Source organism: Peromyscus maniculatus, chromosome 2, assembly GCF_049852395.1.
Source record: "Peromyscus maniculatus bairdii isolate BWxNUB_F1_BW_parent chromosome 2, HU_Pman_BW_mat_3.1, whole genome shotgun sequence".
Taxonomy (NCBI): domain Eukaryota; kingdom Metazoa; phylum Chordata; class Mammalia; order Rodentia; family Cricetidae; genus Peromyscus; species Peromyscus maniculatus.
In genome coordinates, this window is record NC_134853.1 from 58,116,090 (window position 1) to 58,136,115 (window position 20,026).

The following is a 20,026-nucleotide window of genomic DNA, read 5'->3' on the forward strand; positions in this document are numbered from 1 at the left end:
CCTAAATGTACTCAGAAGTCTTGAGTCCTTGGGATCTTCAGTGCACAGTTGTGGCTTTATTTATTTATTTATTTATTTATTTATTTATTTGGGATCTTCAGTGCATAGTTGTTGTGGCTTTATTTATTTATTTATTTATTTATTTATTTATTTATTTATTTATTTATTTATTTATTTATTTATTTATTTATTTATTTGTCTTCTGTCAAACCCTGAGCCAAGCACTTTCCCCAGACTTCCTGGGGAGTGGCTTCATTTATTTGTTTGTTTGTTTGTTTGTTTGTTTATTTTCTCTCTGTCAAACCCTGAGCCAAATACTTTCCCCAGACTTCCTGGGGAGGTACAGGAAAAGGAACACACGGGGTAGACGGGACATGAAAGAACTATGGGAGGTGGAAGTGGAGACAGCTGCTTCATGTGGCGAAGAGGATGAAAAAGGCCACCATTAGGCAGAAGAGCCCCATGGCTTCTGAGAGGGCAAAGCCCAGAATTGAGTAGGAGAAGAGCTGTTGCTTCAGAGAAGGGTTCCTGGCATAACCAATAATAAGGCTCCCAAAAGAGTCCCAGTCCCAGCCCCAGAGCCAGCCAGCCCAACTGTGGCGGCCCCAGCCCCAGTGAACTTGGCGGCTGTGTCAATGTCCCTGGAAATGACGCTGGTTTGGAAGCTGCGGCTAGGGATGACTGAGGTCAGAGGACGAGGGACTGACAAACCGCTGGGGCCCTGGTCTGTCCACGTCTGTCCATGTCTGTGGTCGGTTCAGCTGCACTGCAGACAGCGGGCGACTCAGCAGCTGAGAGGCTCCTGATCAGGGAGCGGGTGGAGACGACCATGGAGCAGGCATACATTTTCGGGGGCGGGGAGGGGCGCTGCTCCAGGGTAGAGAGGACAGAGAGGGCAGTTGTTGTGGTTTTAATACAGTAAGTTGCTTGATTTCTTTTCTAGGCTCCTCACAGAAATTTCGTCTTTGTGGGATGGGTGCCAGAAGTATTTTTATCGCTCCCTTGCACGGCACACCAGGCTTACTGCAGCCCTAGCGACTCCTGTCAAGGTAGACTGACGTGGGCTGGGGAAAGCATCTGCTGGGTTCATCACGTCACCATCCTTATCAGGCAATAACAAGCTTGTTAACTTTAAATCAGTGCAATAGTGTAGACCCTAGAACAGCTTAGAGTAAGCACCACTGCATTTGCCAAGAGGACCAGCTTTACTCTTGTAAGTTGAGAACAGACCACGTCTGTCCATAGTTGGTGTTACACCTCATTCCTCCCCTGATGTCAGTGATCTCTAGAAACTAGTCTGAAAGACTGCTGGAAGACAGGATGTACTGCTGCTCACACCCCCTGAATGTGCATAAGTTCACCTAAGTTTCGAGGAATAGCTTCGGGGGCTTGAAAGATGGCTCAGTGGTTAGGAGCAAAAGACCCAGATTCAGTACCCAGACCTCACTTAGTGCCTCATTACTGTCTATAGCTCCAGTTCTAGGGTATCAGAAGTCCTCTTTTGACCTCCAGACATATACATGGTGTACATACATATATGCAGACAAAACAATTAAACTCATAATTGTTTTTGTTGTTGTTGTTTTGTTTTTTGAGGAAGAAATAGTTTGGTGCATGTGTGGGGAGGGCAGGGATTATCAGCAATGCCTTCAGCATGCTTTTTCTCTTCCTCGGCCAGGAGATTGGCATGGGTAATGTTGACAGGTGTAAAGGGTTCTCAGCACACTTGATGAAGCTGCTCATCCGACAGCGCCGTTCCCTGACCACACTGACTGAGCAGTGGATCATCCTCAGGTATGTTCTGGCGGGAAGGGTTGCCACAAATTAGGATCTGTGTAGATCAGCCGAGAGGAACACCCTCCACTCTCTGAAGTGGGTTTGAGCCTGCTCAAAGAGGTAGGTAGTTTCTTTTGGTCCTACTGCTTCATTTGATGCCAGGCCATGGCACTATCCATGGTCTGGAGAAAAGTGGTCTGTGGAGTGAGGGCAGGGCCTAGGCAAACAGTAAGAAGAGTTTTGTGAGCTGGCTCTGGAATGAGGCCCTTCACTGTGATAAGCTGAAAGTCAGGGTTGTGTTCTTAGTCGTGGGGCTTCCTGATCTTTGCGACTGGGGATAAGTCTGCCTCTGTCAGGCTTTTAGATTTCCCCAGGTGGCAGTTTGTTCCCCAAATAGAAACAGAAATTAAAAGATGAGGACATTAGGAAAGCTGTCAGCCTGTTGAGTTGATTCTTGGCTGAGAGACAGTATTTCTAAACTGTATTCAGTTTAGCTTCTGTTTTTTCCTCAGTTCATTGGGGCTTATTTAGCAAAACAGAGTACATTTGCAAGGTAGTAAGAGTTGAAATCACAGCAGTGCTGTGACTGTTAGCTGGCTGGCAGATAAGGTTCAGCTGGTAATGGTATGAGTTTTGATGGCATTCCTGAAAGACTGAAGAATGTGTTTAATTTGGGGAGGCATTTTAATAGACTTTTCATCTGTTTTCCCATACCCAGATGACCCTCACCCCTACCCCGTGTGTGTGTGCGTGTGTGTGTGTGTGTGTGTGTGTGTGTGTGTGTGTGTGTGTGTCTGTCTGTCTGTCTGTCTGTCTGTGTAAATGTAGTCCTGGCCCCCTGCTGGTGAACTGGTCTTCTCCCACTGAGCTCTATCCCTAGCCCTTCGAAATTACATGAAAAAGCCATATTTGTTCAGAAGTGTACAGACATGTTTACTCTTCACAAACAACCTGAAGATGCCATTGTCCTTTCCCCACATTCTTCTGCACAGGAACCTCCTCGGCTGTGTCCAGGAGATTGACAGCAGGCTGACTGGGCCTCCCGTCTATCCTGTGGCCTTCCCACCTCAGGACAGTGTGCAGCAGTGGACAGAACGACTGCAGCACCTGGCCATGCAGAGCCAGATCCTGCTGGAGCAGCTCTCCTGGCTCCTCCAGTGCTGCCCCAGTGCAGGGCCGACTGGAGGCCGCAGTGATGCTCCAGTGCAGGAGCAGCCTTCTGCACCCCACCTGGGAAGAACAGATACCAGGGGGCCAGTATCGGGGGCAATGCCAGACTTACTTCCCTCTGATCTGAGCTACCCATCCCCAGTACCTAGAAGTCAGCTGCCATCTGGTTGCCAAATGCGGAGACAAGATCGACTTTGGCAGCAGTCAACTGCAGGGTTGACAGAGCTGCTGAAAACCATTAAAACTGTGAAAGCTGGTGTTGACAAAATTAGACAGCAGTCTTGTGAGACCCTCTTTCATACATGGTAAGTGTGTCTGTCTTGCTTATGAGACTTCAGCCTTGGGCTAAAACATGAAAAGAATTGTGCTTGAGTCCTGTTACTCAGCAAACATACACGGCACTTGGTGCCATCGGACTGTAAACTTGGAGGTACAGCCTGTTTGCTGTGGTTAGAGGGAGAGGGGAAGAGGTGTTGGCTGTAGCCCCTTCCTTTCAACATGTGATATTTCTGTTGCAGGGAAGATTTTGAAGTTTGTTCTTCTGGGCTGAATTGCCTGTCCCAAGTGTCAGCTCATTTGCAAGGCCTAGAGTCCTTGTTCATTCTTCCAGAGATAGAGGCTGAGCAAACAGATGCACGAATGGCATTAGTTGAAAGCCTGGAATATCTAAGAGGAGAAGTTAGTAAAGCCATTCATGACTTCACTGCCTGGAAAGCACGTCTCTTCATTTCACACAGGCAAGGAGGTGAGAACTTAGAAGTGAGGTGATGACATGTCCTGTCCTGTTAGGTTTGTGCCCAAGAGGAGCACAGGCTGTTACAGCTTCCCTTAGGCCGAAATGCCTGAGGCCAATATGTAAGATAAACTCAGAGTTTGTACACGCCACATAACTATTGTTCCTCCTCCTCTTCCTCCTCCTTTTTTTGTATTCTTTTTGTAACATTGATATGAAATGATGGGCTTCATAGTTTAACAGGCAAGGAATCTGCCCTTTTATCCTTGGATCCATCACAGCTTCTCATAGGGACTAGCAAATAATAGAGTACTTTACTCAGCCATTTAACAGTGAGTATTACTCGAGATTCAGCTTTGCCCTATACCATGTTGCTTACTAGGAAACCAGATGTTGGAGGAAAGCTTTGTTGAAGACTTTTCAGAGCAAATAGAAACTGCCATCCGGGCCATCCTCTGCACCATCCAGAACTTAGCAGAAAGAAACAATAAGAAAGCTGAAGACAGCCCCGCTGAAAAGAGACCACAAGGAGAGGATGGTATGGCTGAAGTTGTGCGAAAATTAACTTCAGATTAATCCGATTCATTTCATTAATGCTTTGTTACTTGAGCTAACTAAAGACAGATATTAGACATAGCCTTCGTGCGTAGAGATTTGAAATGGTTTGTTTTGCTTCTTGTGTTATTAGAAATGAAAGAAGAGGCAGGCTTTGAGAGACTGCAGCCAGGACATCTAACCAAACTCTTAGAGGACGACTTCTGGGCCAGTGTGAGCACTTTACATGTCCAGAAAATCATTTCTTCTGTCTCGGAGCTGCTGGAGAGGCTAAAGTCCTGCAGTGAGGATAGCAGCACGACCAAGCACAAGGTACCCACTGTTCAGAGCAGACCAGTGCTCCTCAGAGTAGATGAGGAGAGTGGCCTTCCTCACCCACGGGGAGGGTCCTGAGCAGACCCTGGTGCCCAGCTCACTGAGGACTTGGTCATTGATAAGCTGATAGGTGCAAAACTGCTGCCATCCAGAATACCCCTGTGTCCCATCCCCATCCCATGCTGTATCATCGGTAAGAAGCAGCTTATTTTGTAGGACGTTGTTGCTGTGTTTCATTACATGAGTGCCAACTCTGGTCTACTAGTGAAATTCATTGACAAGTCCTTCTTTTAAAAAAATAAAGTGCTGGGCTGAAGAGAGGCTAGGTGGTTAAGAATGTGTACAGCTCTGTCAGAGGACCTGGGTTTGATTCCCAGCACCCATGTTAGGAGGCAGTAATAACAGTGCTATATGCTGTGTTCCATGGCTCAGACTTGTAATCCCAGCACTTGGGAGGCTGAAGCAAGAGAATCACCATGAATCTAAGGCCAGCCAGGGCTACTTGGTATGTTCTAGGACAGCCTAGGCTACAGGTAAGATCCTATCTCAAAAACAATAATAGTAGTAGCAATAGTAGTAGTAATGATGATACTGATGCTGTTAACTACCTAAATGATTGGCTGGGAATATACAGTGAATGTTTATGAATATATGTAAGGAAAAGGTCTCTGAGCTAGGAGATGAGGTTAAAACACATGCAGCTTACATGAACGACTTGGAGCACCTTCCTGAGTCGTGTGGCATGCTATCTAGTTGTAGAATATCTCCAGAGGGGATGTCTCTTCACCAGTGTAACTGGGCATTTGTTTGTCTCAGGTCTTCAGCCAGTCCTGCTGCTTGCTAGTGCGCCTGGTCCCCATGCTCTGCAGCTTCTCAGACCTTATCCTCTTCTTCCTGGCCCTGTCTCTGGCAACTCACCGGAGCACTGCCAAGCTGCTCTCTGTGCTTGCCCAGACCTTCACAGAGCTCGCCCAGAAGGTAAGGACTGTCAGTGTGGAATGCCATGGAACATACAGGTATTTTAAGTCTTTGCAGGGCTTGCTGGGCATTTATGGTGGGCTGTCAGAAATACCAGGAGGCGGTCTATCTCTTTGAGGTTCAGGGCTTTGTATGAAAACTGATTGCTAAGCAGGTTTCCACTAAGGTCTTAAAACTTGACCAAAGGGGCTATCTAAAGGCTGCTGCCTTCTCTTAGGTCAGCCTTCCCTCCCTGTTGATTTGACGTCTTCAATTATCTCTTGAGCAAGATAGATCCTTAAGGCTGTTTGATTATGATTAAATGATAAAGGGGGCTCTTGGTGTTAAAGAAGAGAAAGTTGTTCTTTCATTAAGGTGAAAAGCAGCATAATTGTAGAGATTGTAGACCTGCCCTTGATTCGCAGGCAGTGAAATCCAGAAGATGTGGTAATATGTAGAAATACAGTTCTTGGACTTAGGTTGGATACTTTCCCAAGTAGATCTGTCTACTGTTATTTGTATTTTTGTGAGCACCATCTTCAAATGACTTTTAAGTTTTAAGTTTTCTTTGATTTCTTCCTAAGTATCCTGAGTTTTCTTCAGCTAAATACAATATAAATGAGGTAGGAGATTACAAATAGAATAGGTGTCTAGGCATCTAAACACTTAAAAATTTTTATTCTCTAAAATCCTGGAGTTAAAAAGTGGGAAGTCATCCTGAGGCCTCATATCCAAAGGAATATGTGTATATTGAGTTATGGGTCTTCATGTTTGCCCATCTGTCTTCTTTCTCATTACCTCTTGAAGAAAACTATACAAAAGAGAATGGAAGGATAATTTGCACTGTAGAAGATGCCTTGATGTCTGTCTCTGTCTGTGTGCTCCAGGCCTCGGCCTGAGCTCCATAGCAGCACAGCCTGGTGGCTGTCCAGACCAGAGCTACTGTAGTAGTGTGCTCTGCCAAGAGTATGAATCTCCTTCAGATACTGTGTGGACTCATCATCAGCCTATGTCTGAACACACCTCTCTTAAAATAATTTAGCTCAGAAGCAGGTGAGATGGTTCAGCCAGTGAGGGGACTTGCCACCAAGCCTAACAACCTAACTTCAATTCCTGAAACCCATGTGGTAGAAAGGGAGACCATTTCCTGCAAGTTTAACCTCCACATGTGCATCGTGGATGTACACAACTTCTTTCCACACACAGGGAAGTAAATGAGTGTTAGAAAATATAAAGCAAGCAGTGGTAGTGCACACCTTCAATCTCAGCACTCAGGAGCAGAGGAAGGCAGACCTCTGGGTTTGAGGCCAGCCAGGGCTACACAGAGAAATCCTATGAATATGTCATATATATGTCATATATATGTGACATATGTCATGTATATAATATTATATTTGTATCTTGTAAGTCTAGCTCAAGAGATATCTGCAGACTTCAAATTGACAGGGAGGTAAGGCTGACGTATGAGAAGGCAGCAGTCTTTAGATAACCCCTTTGGACAAGGGGGATTTGCAAGTTTTAAGACCTTATGTCATATATATATTATATATATATTACTATATATATAATGGTAATGTAGTTCAGTAGGAAAATACTTGACCATTTTCAGACAGCTTTCTGAAAATGTACACACCTTGAAATTGAGTGTGCTTAAGTGTCCAAATCATACAGCCTTTCTGAGTGATGCTGAACTTTAATGTAGATAAGGCACAGGGCTTCAGTGATAGATGTAGGTTGTGATTAAAACATTTGAGTCCACAGAAAGCTGCTTCATTATAGCAAAGTTGGTGTTGTTCATCTTTGATCTCTGATGACTGGCAGCTTATTTTTTTAGTGCATTTGCATCCTTGGATTGACCAATATCGTGTTTTCTGTTACATAAAATTCCTGATTACAGCCATTGCTTTTAGTACTTTCTTTCCAGGCTTCTTTCCAAATCAGTCAGTTTTGTTACTTACTCTTAACGGAGCCTGTCTCCTCTCCTATCTGCTCTGGTTCAGTGGCTTGCTCCTAAGGAACCACCCTAAATATCCTGATACATTTCATTCATGTTTTTGTCTTGGTAACTTAACATTACTGTGTGCTAGAGACCTCTACAAAGCTAAACTCTTACAATGTCAAGCTGTGAAACTGCACGACAGTTCCAAGAGGGAAAAGAATGTCAAAAATCTACTACATTTCCAGCATGATTACAACAGCATTTGCTGAATCTTTTCCCCTCCAGGGGTTTTGCTTACCTAAAGAGTTGATGGAAGATGCAGCAGGAGAGGGAGCAACACAGTTCCATGACTACGAGGGAGGTGGGATCGGAGATGGCGAGGGCATGAAGGATGTGAGTGACCGGATAGAAAATGAGGAACAGGTAGGTTCACACTGCTTGTATGAGCTGACTCTCCTCTTCAGTGTCTAGTAAACTTGTTACTAGGCCAGTAGCCTCAGACTGATCTGTGGTCCTAGAGGTACTCAAACTTGAGTGAGTCTTTAAATAAAAACCTAAAAGCCAAAGGACCTTTGCAACTCAGCCCCTGGTTATGATTATAGTTTTGGAAGGAATGACCTTTACAGTTTGTTTTTAAATGTGGATTTGCTGATAATTCTGCAGAGTATTTTGGGGTTTGGGGGTAATTGGTTTTGTTTTGTTTAATTTTTAAATTACATTTTATTTATTTTTTGAAGGGGTGGGGTGAGGCATACACATTTAAGAGGTCAGGGGACAAGTTGTAAATTTGGTTCTCTCTACCATGTGGGTCCTGGGAGTCAAATCCCACCAGTCCTGGTAGTAGTAATTTTAAGATTAAAAAGATTCGGTTATTACAAGTGATGATTAAATTAAACAGTATTGGCAGTGTTGGCCAATAATATATTTTGTCTTTTACATTGAAAAGCAGGTGTGATGGCATATGCCTAGCATTTGTGAGGTGGAAGCAGGAGGGTCAAGAGTTCAAGGTTCACCCTTGCCCTATAGTGTGTTTCAGGCCACACTAGACTATGAGATCCTGTCTTAAAAAAAAAAAAAAATATATATATATATATATATATATATATATATATATATATATTACAAAACCTTGTTGAAATTGTAAACTTTGTGGGGTTTTTGAATGTTCATATTCTTAGACTGTGTTGCAATGCTCTGTAATATATCTCGTTTGGGAGAACATAAATGTGTATATGTTTATCCTGCCTAGTGGACTTGAAAGCATATAAAATAAAAGCATATAAAATTTTGTTTTGTTTTTTGCCACTATTCTAATCTCAATCAAACCATAAATTTGTATCTAAGATAAAATTACAGCTATATTGAGGCAGGGTCTTGCTGTGTAGCCTTAATTGGTCTGGAACTCAGAAATCCGCCAGCCTCGGCCTCCCAAGTGATGGGATTAAGGGCATGTGCTACCACTGCCTGGCAACTTTTTTTTTTTTAAGTTAATACAAATTATTTTTCTTGGCAGAGAAAACTGAAAAGAAATTTTAAAAATAAACTTAGACTGGTGTTTATGTGATGGCATTCTACTTTTTATTGTTTTTTCAATTTTCTGTGTTTCTCTAATATAATTCAATCACATAGTACTTCTCTAAATGAAAATAAATTTAAGATTTAAAATGATGGGAAACTAATAAAGTACAATCCATTGCAAACATTAAGTAGGATAAAATGTTACTAAAAATTGTTAAATTTCAATTTACATAAATATTTTAAGACATTTTTTTCTTCGTGTATAAGGAGGTTTTGCCTCACGTATGTCTGTGCACACAGTGCCCTTGGGGGCCAAAACAGGGCATTGAATACCCGGGAATTCAAGTTACGGGGCAGTTGTGAGCTGCCACATGGGAGCTGGGAATCAAACCCAAGTCCTGGAGAAGCAGCCAGTTCTCTTACCTGATGAGCCCTCTCTCTATCCCCAAGTGCACCCTTGTGCGCTCTTGTTTTAAAGATCAAAATGGCAACAACAGAGAGAAAAGATTCGGATAATAAGACTGGTATGTGGGGGTGTGCTGAGTCTCCATGTTATTAGGTAGTCCAGGCTAACCTCCGACTTGATCCTCCCAAGTTCTGTGATAGCAGGTGCATACTACTACACCGCTGGATTTTTTTCTTTTTGTTTCTTATTGAAACAAAGTCTCTGAATGTAGACTTGACTGGGCTAGAACTCTTGCTATATAGACTAGGCCAGCCTCAAACTCAATAGAGATCCCCCTGTAACTCTGCTTTGGAGAGTGCTGTGATTCGAGACTTAACCACTCCTGGGAAGAATTCATATTCCTTAAAAATGTCTCTGGAATACTGATTTGGGGGTTTTATGTTTGTTATCGTTACTGTGGTTTTGGGTTTTTTTTTTGTGTGTGTGTGTGTGGGGGGGGGGGTGATGATACTGTTTTTACAATTCTCACAAAGAAAGCCCAAATAAAATTCTGTATTCTCTGATCAGAAAAGCAATAAAATAAAGATTTACTCTGGAAATGTAAAGCAAGCCTTCATACATTACTACATGTGACTGTCTTGATCAGGTATTTTTTCTGTCCTGCTGCAGAGAGTTTTCACACTGTTAACCTGGGCACTTACAGTCTTGATTGAAGTGTCCAGGAAGCACAGCATTCACCAGTGCTCTTACGCTTTTTCCTAAAGGTAGAAGATACATTTCAGAAGGGTCAAGAGGACAAGGAGGACCTTAACTCAAAGCCTGATACTAAAGGCGAGGACAATGCCATTGAGATGTCAGAAGACTTCGATGGGAAAATGCATGATGGCGAGCTTGAAGAAGGTCTGAGATGTGTCATTTTCTGCTTTTTGGATACGAAATATTTTCTACAGAAACTTGTAGCATCTCACAATAAGGAGGCTATTGGTTTTTTTTTTGTTTTTTGTTTTTTTTTGCAACAAGCTGGTTGCTCAGGTTAACTGCAGATCACATTAGCACCTGTAGATGCCATGACTCTCTCCCCTAAGGCAGAAATTTACAAGTTTGGAGGTTCTCCTTTGAGTGAGCGACAACCTTGATTTTGTTGGATGAAGTGGCTCAGTGGTCTGCAGAGAAATCCAGAATAGCAAGATGAACTGTGACAGATTGGCTCTGAATTTATTTGAAGGAGTCTTTTGCTGTTGGTTAATTTTTTAGTGACTGTCCTTAATTATGAAAATATTAGGGAGCTAAGGGAAATGGCTCGGTGAGTAAAAGCACTTGCCTTAGAAGCATGAGGACCAGGGTTGAGACCCAGAACCCAGCATGGGCATCTGTAATACCAGCACTCCTAGGGGCAGATGGGAGACAGTGACAGGAAAATTTTAGAACCTGGCAGGCAAACTAGCCTTATTCAGCAGAAAAATCGACCCTGTCTCATAAAGTAGCAAACAAGGACTGACAGCTGTGGTTTTCCTGACCTCCACACACCTCACTCATGAGTGTGCACACATACACACAGTAATAACGGAAAAATATATTAGATGTCTGTTACTCAACTGTAAGGAATAAAATAAACACTGGTAAGCCCACCACATGAGCCACTTAAGTCTGGTGTGTTTTTTCCATTTGTGACATATAGGCACACACATAGATCATACTGCGTTCTGTAATCAGCTTTTGTTTTGTTAACATCTTATTAGTATTCCTCTTAGCATTATAACATGACAATATAATTCTTATAACACATCATCAATTGCTGTTCTTTGGCCGTAATCCAGTACTTACTCTAATTACTGGCAAAAGCAGAAACTTGTAACATGAACTACAGTGTCTTATTCTAAGCAAAGGTTTTACAGAAATGAATGGTAATTTACAGTCAAGGAAATGCAGAATGATTGCCAGTGATGCCTAAGAATATACCCATACCCATCAGCAAAGGAGGCAGGATGAGCAAAGATGAAGGCAAGAGGTTCTCAGTAGTTGATCTACATCGCATGCATAGTGAAGTATTTGAATAGAAAGGGTTCAAAGAAAAGATCAGGGACTAGAACTTGTCTATCACTTCATAGATACAAATTGTAACTAAACCTAAGTGTGGCCACTAGATCCTGTAAAATGTCCTCCCCAGCATCAAAACCAGGCATCCCAACAGTTCTTCCCACTGTTTACTCACACATGAAAGTCCTTTTCCAAATGATTTGCAAAACATGGTAGAAATACTTGGCATCTTCCCATAGTGTTCTGTAGACCCTAATGACACTTTGGCCAGGAGGTGTCTTTGCCTTTTCCACATGCAGACCTGGATTGGTTGAGGGGTCTACCTAACTCAGCTTAGCATGTTCCCTTTCAGAAGAGGATGATGAGAAATCTGATAGTGAAGATGGAGACCTGGATAAACAGATGGGCAATCTCAATGGAGAGGAAGCGGACAAACTAGATGAGAGGCTTTGGGGAGACGATGAGGAAGAAGATGAGGAAGATGAGGAAGATGGAGGGAAAGCTGAAGAAACAGGACCGGGAATGGATGAGGTAAGTAAGAGTCCGCATCCCAGAGTGCAGGCCCCAGCTGAGGAGCTGGTCCTCCCCCATGCCCTGCTGTCTGCTGCTTTTCCTTTTCTATGTTTTTCTTCTCTTTCTTCCATCTCTTCTGCTTCTCTTGCTCACACTGAGAGCCTGCAGCAGCCTGACCTGAGTCCTCCCGTGTGGTATGGTGTTGTGGAGGAGGGAACTTTAAAAACACCCATGCTAAGCCAGTGCTCCCCATGCAGCTGACCCCAGCTCATTGCTGAGAACGGCAGGGTGGGTCCTGTGCAGAAGCAGAGTACGGTGTGTCGACCAGACCGACTCTCCACCCTATTCTTGCTGCTACTGAGGCAGACCTAGGGCCCTGTCTGCCTGTCTGTATGGGGTGGGTCCAACAGCAGAAGTCATCTGTACCTGAGGACTAGCCCATACAGAAGCAGTTTCTTAGATGTATGACAGTTTTCTTTCTTCATTTAGGAAGATTCTGAACTGGTTGCTAAAGATGACAGTTTGGATGCTGGGAATTCAAACAAACATAAAAAGCATCAAGATGAGAAGGAAGAATCAGAACCTGAAGATGGTGAACAAGGCCAAGAGAAAATTAATGAGCAGATTGACGAGGTAATGAACATTTGGAAGTGTCTTGCTCTCCTGACTCAAGACCGCAGTTCTCTGAGTGTCTTGTGACATTTTTTCTTCCTATTCATTGGTTCCTCTACTATGCTTCAGAAGAGTGTGCATCAGAGCCAAACTTGGTAGCATGCACTCTTGTAACCTTAGCATTCATGAGGCTGAGGCAGGAGGATCGTGAGTTCCCATCCAGCCTGGGCTACATAGTTGGAGAGGGAGATCAAAACCTTTTGGGAACGTATCTTAACTATTGGTTTGTGCTGATGTAAGTTTTGGAGGTTTAACATGAAGTAACAGAGGACATATTACCCTTAGAGAGTCTATACAGAAAATGAAATTTGAAATTCTAACATGAAAAACCAAAAAATACTCTTAAATGACTAAAATGTGCTGGTAATATTAAGAAAGAAATCATGACCTTTGGTTTTGTGAAATAATGTTTGCTCTCCTGTGCTCTTTTCTGTTGTCACAAAGAGAGAATATGATGAGAATGAGGTAGACCCTTACCATGGCAATCAGGAAAAGCTGCCAGAACCTGATGCCTTGGATCTTCCAGATGATTTGAAACTTGACAGTGAGGACAAAAATGATGGTGAGGATACAGACAATGAGGAAGCAGAAGGTACGTCTTTCAAGGTGCCCACAGCTAGACGTCTTTGGCAGTGGGCAGCACTGCTCTCTTTTTGGCCAGTGGCATGACAAGGTCAGAAATACTGTTTTGCTAGCTCCTTTCCAGTTTGAATATGCCTACATAGACCGTGACACCTCTCTTCTGCTGTCACATCCCATCTGCGTTTTGAATTGCTGTTGACTGACAATGCTTTATCACGTACACCTCTTTCTCCAAAGCCATCACTGTGTTCCCACCTTGTGGGTCAGTGCACACCATGCAGTCTTGGTCTATCAGAGCTCTTACACAGCTCTTCTAGAGAAATGATGGTTTCAGCTGTTGGCTTCTGTATCGCTCTCTTAAAATATGAATGATCATAGAGAATGAGAGCGAATAATTCCAAGAAAGTCACACACACTGTGACAGTAATTAGAGCCTCTGCTACCCAATTCATTGCTAGAGATTCCTCTAAGGGTAATAGGTGGAAACTCACTCATGCTACTCCACCTCACCGAAAGATGCTAGGTAGCTGATTTAACTGAGTTACATATTTAGGAAAGCTAAGTTTAATTTTGTATAATTTTTAGATGTATGATGAGACAAAAAATAAGTTATAAGGAATAATTAAGACTATTTATATAAAAACTTAATTTTAGAATCTGACTTTAATCCTAATACCAGCAACCAAGCACACATAAAATTAAGATTAAAACTACTGAGAATAAAGTATGCTACCCTCCTTTAAATACCCATTTCATTTAGGCTCTTTTAGACTTGTATATATGAACCAAAGAATAGTTACATTAGCTGGTTACTGGCTGATAGCTTTCTGAAGGATCTAGAGTGTAGGGAAACTCTTCTAGTCAGTCAGACTTGGGGCCTCGGGCAGATGGCTCTGCCGGTGAAGTGCTTGCTTTGCACCAGGGAGAGCCCAGGTTAGACCTCAGCACCCGTTGATTCTCCCACACATGTCCCTGCACCACATGCAGGCTGCTGCCAGAAGAGGGCGTTAGGTCATCTGCAACTGCAGTTACAGCAGGTTGCAAGGCTGTGGTGGTGGTGCCCGCCTTTAATCCCAGCACCCAGGAGGCAGAGGCAGGCGGATCTCTGTGAGTTCAAGGCCAGCCTGCTCTACCTAGTAAGTTCCAGGACAGCTAGGACTGTTACATTCATTGCACAGAGAAACCCTGCCTCAAAAAATTCAAAAAGAAAGAAGAAAAAAAAGAAGGTTGTGAACTGCCATGTGTGTGCTGGAAATTTACCTAGATCCTCTGGAAGAGTAGCCAGTGGTCTTTACAGCTGAGCCATGTCTCTGTTCCTCCTCAAATAATATTTTAAGCTTCCTTGTCCATATCTCGATGGTAGATACTTAGCTCTGTTGTTACAGAGTAACAGCTGTTGTAGGCAGTGAACAATAGATGGAGTAAACATAAACAGAATGTATTTGGCTGTGTTCCCAGAAAACTTCACTGACAGAAATGTAGAAAACTATTATTTGGCCTGTGGGCTATAGCTTGCCAATGTTTGGCTTAAAAAATAAGACTAAAATATGTTTATATGTGTACTGTATGTGTATTAGTATTTTGTCCGTGTGTGTGTGTGTGTGTGTGTGTGTGTGTGTGTGCGCGCGCGCACCAGAAGATAGCATTTCATCCTGTGGGACTACAGTTATAGACAGTTGTGAGTCATCATGTGGGTGCTGGGCATTGAACCCAGGACATCTAGAAATGTGGGCACTGGTCTCTCTTAACCACCACTGAGCCAAATCTCTTGCCCTGAATAAAACATTTGAGGAACCACCTCCCAAGTTAAGAAATCATGAATTTTAAAAACTGTTGTTTCTATCAGAAGAGAATCCTTTGGAGATCAAAGGAAAAACAGAAGATATGGAAGAAACAGACCGTGAAACTGAAGAGCCCGAGGCTGATCCCAGTGAAGGTGACAGTCCACGTGAGCCTGAGGAAGGCCCTGGTGAAGGTGAGGAGAATATGGACACAGGAGCTGATGACCAAGACAAAGATACAGCCAACCATGCAGAAGAGCACTCGGAGGAGGAGGAGGCGGTGGCAGAGGAGGAGGAGGACGAAGATGACAGGGCTGCCACTGATAGAGGTGGAGAGAGTGGGGCCAGCCCTGCTGACCAAGGTCTCCAGCCCCAGGTATTGTGGATGTGGAGCTCTCCCTGTATTAAACGTAATAGGACAAACACTTCTTCATTTCCAGCAGAATCTTTCCTAAGATATTTCTTCATTACTACAGTCTCTTAACCAGTCTCCTCCATACAGCACCTCCCCTGCTTTAATAAGGAGTAGGGCACCTGCTTCCTGGTGGGCACCATTCTGTTCATCCCCCAGAGCTTGTTTGTTTTTCCTGTGCAGAAAGAGGAAGAGGAAGGAGAGAAGTCTGACGCTGAAGAGGAAGTGCCAGAGGCCACAGAGAGAAAAGAGCATGCCTCCTGCGGGCAGACTGGTGTGGACAGTGTGCAGAGTGCACAGGCCGTGGAGCTAGCTGGAGCTGCGCCAGAGAAGGAGCAGGGCAAAGAGGTGATGCCCCACCCCTAGTGCCTCTGTCTACCCAAAAGCATGTTCTTTCTCTTCAGCAAGTTGTTTTATGTGTGATTTCTGTTGTATCCTTTTGTTATTGTTGGTGTCTGAAGGATCATCTTCCATTCTTGCCACTTATATATGCTTCTCAGGACACACTTAAGACTGTGTGCTGCAGACTGTATTTGAGTGATGTGCTTACTTAAAAAAAGTCACTAGACTTACAGTTTTTTGAGAACTTGGAGAAAGGTAAAATTGGGTTTCTTGCCCCTGTGCCTCTAACAGTATTTGAGTTTCCCCTGCTGTTCAGTAGGCTTCAGTGTTCTGATTTTGCAAGAAAACTATTCAGTCTTGGCCTAGTGGTAATGGCAGCACTTGAGCTCACTCAGTGCTGTGGGAAGAAGGAATATCACCGACTTGTTCCGCCCATGCTCCAAGGCCAGTTCCTCACCAGCAGTAGCTGTATTTCTTACATCATTCTACCATTATTCATATAGTACCCATTAGGTGCTGAACATTTTCATTGCTCAACAAGTCTTCATAATAGCTCAAAGAAATAGATGAAACTGTTCTGTTTTCTACATTTTATATTTGAGGAAAATAAGCCTCAGGAAAAATTAAGTGACAACTCTGGGTGCATAAACTGGTTGACAGTTGAGCCTGGTCTGTCTGCCTTCAGAAAAAGACCTTATATTCCCATAGACAAGGAACAATCAGCAAGGCCAGGGCCCTGGGATTAGTTCAGTTTTGTGCTGCTGTCCACAAGCAGGGCTTTTGTTAGGGGTGGAATTAGCCTCCTGAGATTAGTGGAGCACTGAGAGAAGTGGGACCCGGTGCAGCACAGCAACCATTGCTTTAATAGCATCTTCTTCTTCCTTCCCTTCCGGTTTGGATCTCTTAGGAACATGGCACTGGAGCTGCGGATGCAAACCAAGCAGAAGGACACGAATCCAACTTGATTGCACGTTTGGCCTCCCAGCAGCACACCAACAAAAATACCCAGGTTTCTATCATTCTTTGTTAGATTTAGATGAAGGCAGGTAGGAAAAGATACTCTAAATGAAGTGGTTTAAACACCCACTGATGGGGCCAGAGAGATGTCTCAGCAGTCGAGCACTTACTGCCCTGGCAGAGGACCCAGGTTCTGTCCCAGCACCTGCATAACTTGGCAGTTCATAACTGTCTGTAACTCCAGTTCCAGGGGACCTTAATGCCTCTTCTGATCTCCATGAGCTCTGCATACACATGAACACACACACATAACCATTGAAAAAACGACAAATGGCCACATTTCTAGCTTGGCTGCCTTACCAAACTTGTCTTGGAGAGAAGACCTGAATCAGGTTTTCCCAGGGTTTTCCTGTTCCTGCTCTAGAGCTTAAGATCTGTGTGCTGCTATCTAGCACCAACTAACCAGTCTCACTCTTTATATTGCCCATTGCTTTTCAAACTTAACAGTTTTTAAAACAGAGTATATTCATGCCCGTGAAATTCCTATACTCAAAAACCAAACCAAATGGTCTCCTAAAAGCCTACATGCTGTTCTGTCCCCAAACCACCAAAGGGACCTTGCACAGAGCAAGTCAGTGCTACCACTTTCACATATCCATGTGTGTGTTACTTTGCTTTCTTGACGTCGTGAATTATATCATAGATCCAGTCATGGTGGCATATACCTTGTATCCCAGCATTTGGAAGGCAGAAGCAAGAGGATCAGGGGTTTAAAGGTTATCTTAGGTACATAGCAAATCCAAGGCCAGTCTGACTTCCAAGAGAGGGAAAAACAAAAAAACCTTTAATAAGCTGTATTGAATTCCGCTGTTGTGTGGCTGTCCCTAACTAACCTACTCCCTGTGGATGAGCATTGGTTGTTTGAAGGTTTTGCCATTGCAGACAAGGCTCTGATGGTCTCATTAATTCCTGCAGAGTTTTAAGAGGAAACCTGGGCAGGCTGACAACGAACGCTCCATGGGTGACCACAATGAGCATGTGCATAAGAGGCTGAGGACTGTGGATACAGACCGAAACCCCGAGCAAGGGCCAGCCCAGCCTCAGGCTCGGGTGGAAGACTCAGACACGTTTGAACATATTAAGCAAGGCAGTGATGCATACGACGCACAAACCTATGGTATGGTGCCAGGAATACTTCTCCTTCTGCTCACAGAGCATTCTCTGACTATGTGTGCCAGGCAAAGTAGAGGGGAAAGAAATAGCTTTTTAAACTAGTCTCTCAGTACAAGAGAGACTTTGTGTAAGGCAGAAATACAACTTGTTCTAGTACTAAGATAACCATCTTCTAGTGTAAATGGTCAGGGTTCTCCAATAAGCCTTCTGTCCTCACAGATAGCTGGCCATATGCTATAAACCTGGTGCTAACCTTTCGTTTCTTGGTAGTGAACATTCTTGAATGTCCTTGAACAGTGAGCAGCGGTAATAGAACTGGAAGGGGAAAGTCAGTGGCCAGTCATCCCAGTTCCTTTGTCTTTTCATTCCTTTCTTCCGGGAGTGAACTGGTATGGGTGATGTGTACCTCTGAGCACAGAACAGAAATGATGATAATGCTTTATTTCTCTTACCGTGTTAGGAACAGCAAAGAGAAAGTTGATCAGTGTATATATAATTGGTCCAGATCATCCCTCAGGCTAGAGCATGGTCTTGTTCCTTGCTCACATTAGGGTGGTGTTTCATAGCATCTAATAAGACAAGACCCCACCGTGGACCCCTGTGTAACACTGGACCCCCAGTGTTAGAAACACTTAATGACTTGAAGGTGATGGGCAGTGGATAGTGAATGGATCCTGAATCCTAGTTGTTAGTTCAGTTGATAGGAGTGCTTACCTAGCATGTACAAAGCCCTGGATTTGATTCCCAGCACTACACAAAGCTACGTGGGATGCCTGTGGAGTAAGGAGCACTCCAGAGCATTAGAAGTTCAAGGTCATCCTTGGCTACAGAACAGGCTTGTGGCCAGCCTGTGAGAGAGAGACTGAATCACGCCTAGTCTAGTCATAGCTTTGGCAAGAATATATTCATCTTTTACTTTATGTCAGAAACATTGAAATGCATGGTTATAGAATTTCTCAAATCTCTGAGGGCTATGAGGTCTTCAAGTTGAATTTGTTCAAGATTGAAATGCTTAGACTTTCTGTCCCCCATTTTATATCTAGTTTGTCTACTCACAAGTTACTCCACACTGTCCTTTCTGTTTACATCAGTAAAAACCCAGATAAATGCTTGTTTCTCTGGTGATGTGTGTGTATATGCATACTATCTTTATAACTTCTCTAGGAGGTAGACAGTGGGAGCTGTTGAGGCCCCAGCAAGTGTCTGGGCCCCTGGTTGGTCAGTGGCAGAACAGAGTTGTTAGAATCTTGAAAAGTGAAAGTGACAGAGACAGTAATTCATTCAGCATCATTTTGCTCTGCAGAAAAATTACGTTTTCTCCCTCTGTGCACTGTTGGCAGATGTGGCCAGTAATGAACAACAGCAGACTGCAAAGAACTCTGGACAGGATGCAGAGGAGGAAACGGAAGATATCCTCATGCATACAGAGGAGGAGCTGCTCAGAGCAGAAGACACAGAACAGCTGAAGCCAGAGGCAGTCAAGTCAGATACTGCTGTGGCCTCTGGTGAGTCCTTGGGAAGGAAGAGCCTAGAAAGTCCAGAGGCAACTGTAGTCAAGGCTCTTCTTTGCTCTTTCCTGGTCTAGTCTTTAGTGAATAATTCACCTACCGTAATCTGAGACATGAAAGATGGTCTTGCAGAATATCAGTCATCAAGGTGAAACAATTTCTGACAAATTCATGGGTTTTTGGTTTTTTTTAAACATATATGGAAAAACAGAATAATGTCTCTCTTTTTTTTTTTTTTTTTTTTTTTTGGTTTTTTCGAGACAGGGTTTCTCTGTGTAGCTTTGCACCTTTCCTGGAACTCACTTGGTAGCCCAGGCTGGCCTCATTAAAGTATAAACATAGAGGAAAGAATATTAAAAATAGTAAAAGAAATAAAATGAGGAAATGTATGTGAAAAGATAACAAGTTCCCATTTCATGGCTAACCAAATTCTGTTCCAAGGCAGGTTGGTTAGTTCAGTCTTTGAGATGGGATTCCAGCCTAGTACTCAGTCTTCCTGGGCATTCCAAGTGCTGACAGTACAGGCATGCACCACCCACATCCACAGTTGAGGTGCTGGATGTGTGCACTCTTGAAAAGTAAATAACTTCCACCAGTCTAACAAACCCTCTGAAAACCCTAAGGATTGTGGCAAATGTGAGGGTTCTTCTTCTGCCTGTTCCTGTCACTAACTATTCCTC

General features: G+C 43.5%; 1 protein-coding gene and 1 pseudogene across 1 annotated transcript in view; one reads left to right on the forward strand and one right to left on the reverse strand.

Annotated features, from left to right (window-relative positions):
- The window catches only part of Mdn1 (midasin AAA ATPase 1), a 146,942-nt gene that overhangs the window by 114,283 nt on the left and 12,633 nt on the right, over nt 1-20,026 (forward strand). Inside the window, exons 77-93 of the mRNA XM_042270948.2 lie at nt 944-1,049; nt 1,679-1,794; nt 2,769-3,251; nt 3,465-3,691; nt 4,062-4,217; nt 4,368-4,546; nt 5,366-5,527; nt 7,731-7,868; nt 10,134-10,269; nt 11,759-11,937; nt 12,409-12,552; nt 13,036-13,183; nt 15,020-15,330; nt 15,550-15,714; nt 16,616-16,717; nt 17,641-17,842; nt 19,179-19,343. Of these exons, the coding sequence (XP_042126882.1) occupies nt 944-1,049; nt 1,679-1,794; nt 2,769-3,251; nt 3,465-3,691; nt 4,062-4,217; nt 4,368-4,546; nt 5,366-5,527; nt 7,731-7,868; nt 10,134-10,269; nt 11,759-11,937; nt 12,409-12,552; nt 13,036-13,183; nt 15,020-15,330; nt 15,550-15,714; nt 16,616-16,717; nt 17,641-17,842; nt 19,179-19,343 (3,119 nt within the window). The remainder of the gene's footprint in view (nt 1-943; nt 1,050-1,678; nt 1,795-2,768; nt 3,252-3,464; nt 3,692-4,061; nt 4,218-4,367; nt 4,547-5,365; nt 5,528-7,730; nt 7,869-10,133; nt 10,270-11,758; nt 11,938-12,408; nt 12,553-13,035; nt 13,184-15,019; nt 15,331-15,549; nt 15,715-16,615; nt 16,718-17,640; nt 17,843-19,178; nt 19,344-20,026) is intronic.
- On the reverse strand, nt 296-846 carry LOC102921920 (ATP synthase F(0) complex subunit C2, mitochondrial-like; annotated as a pseudogene).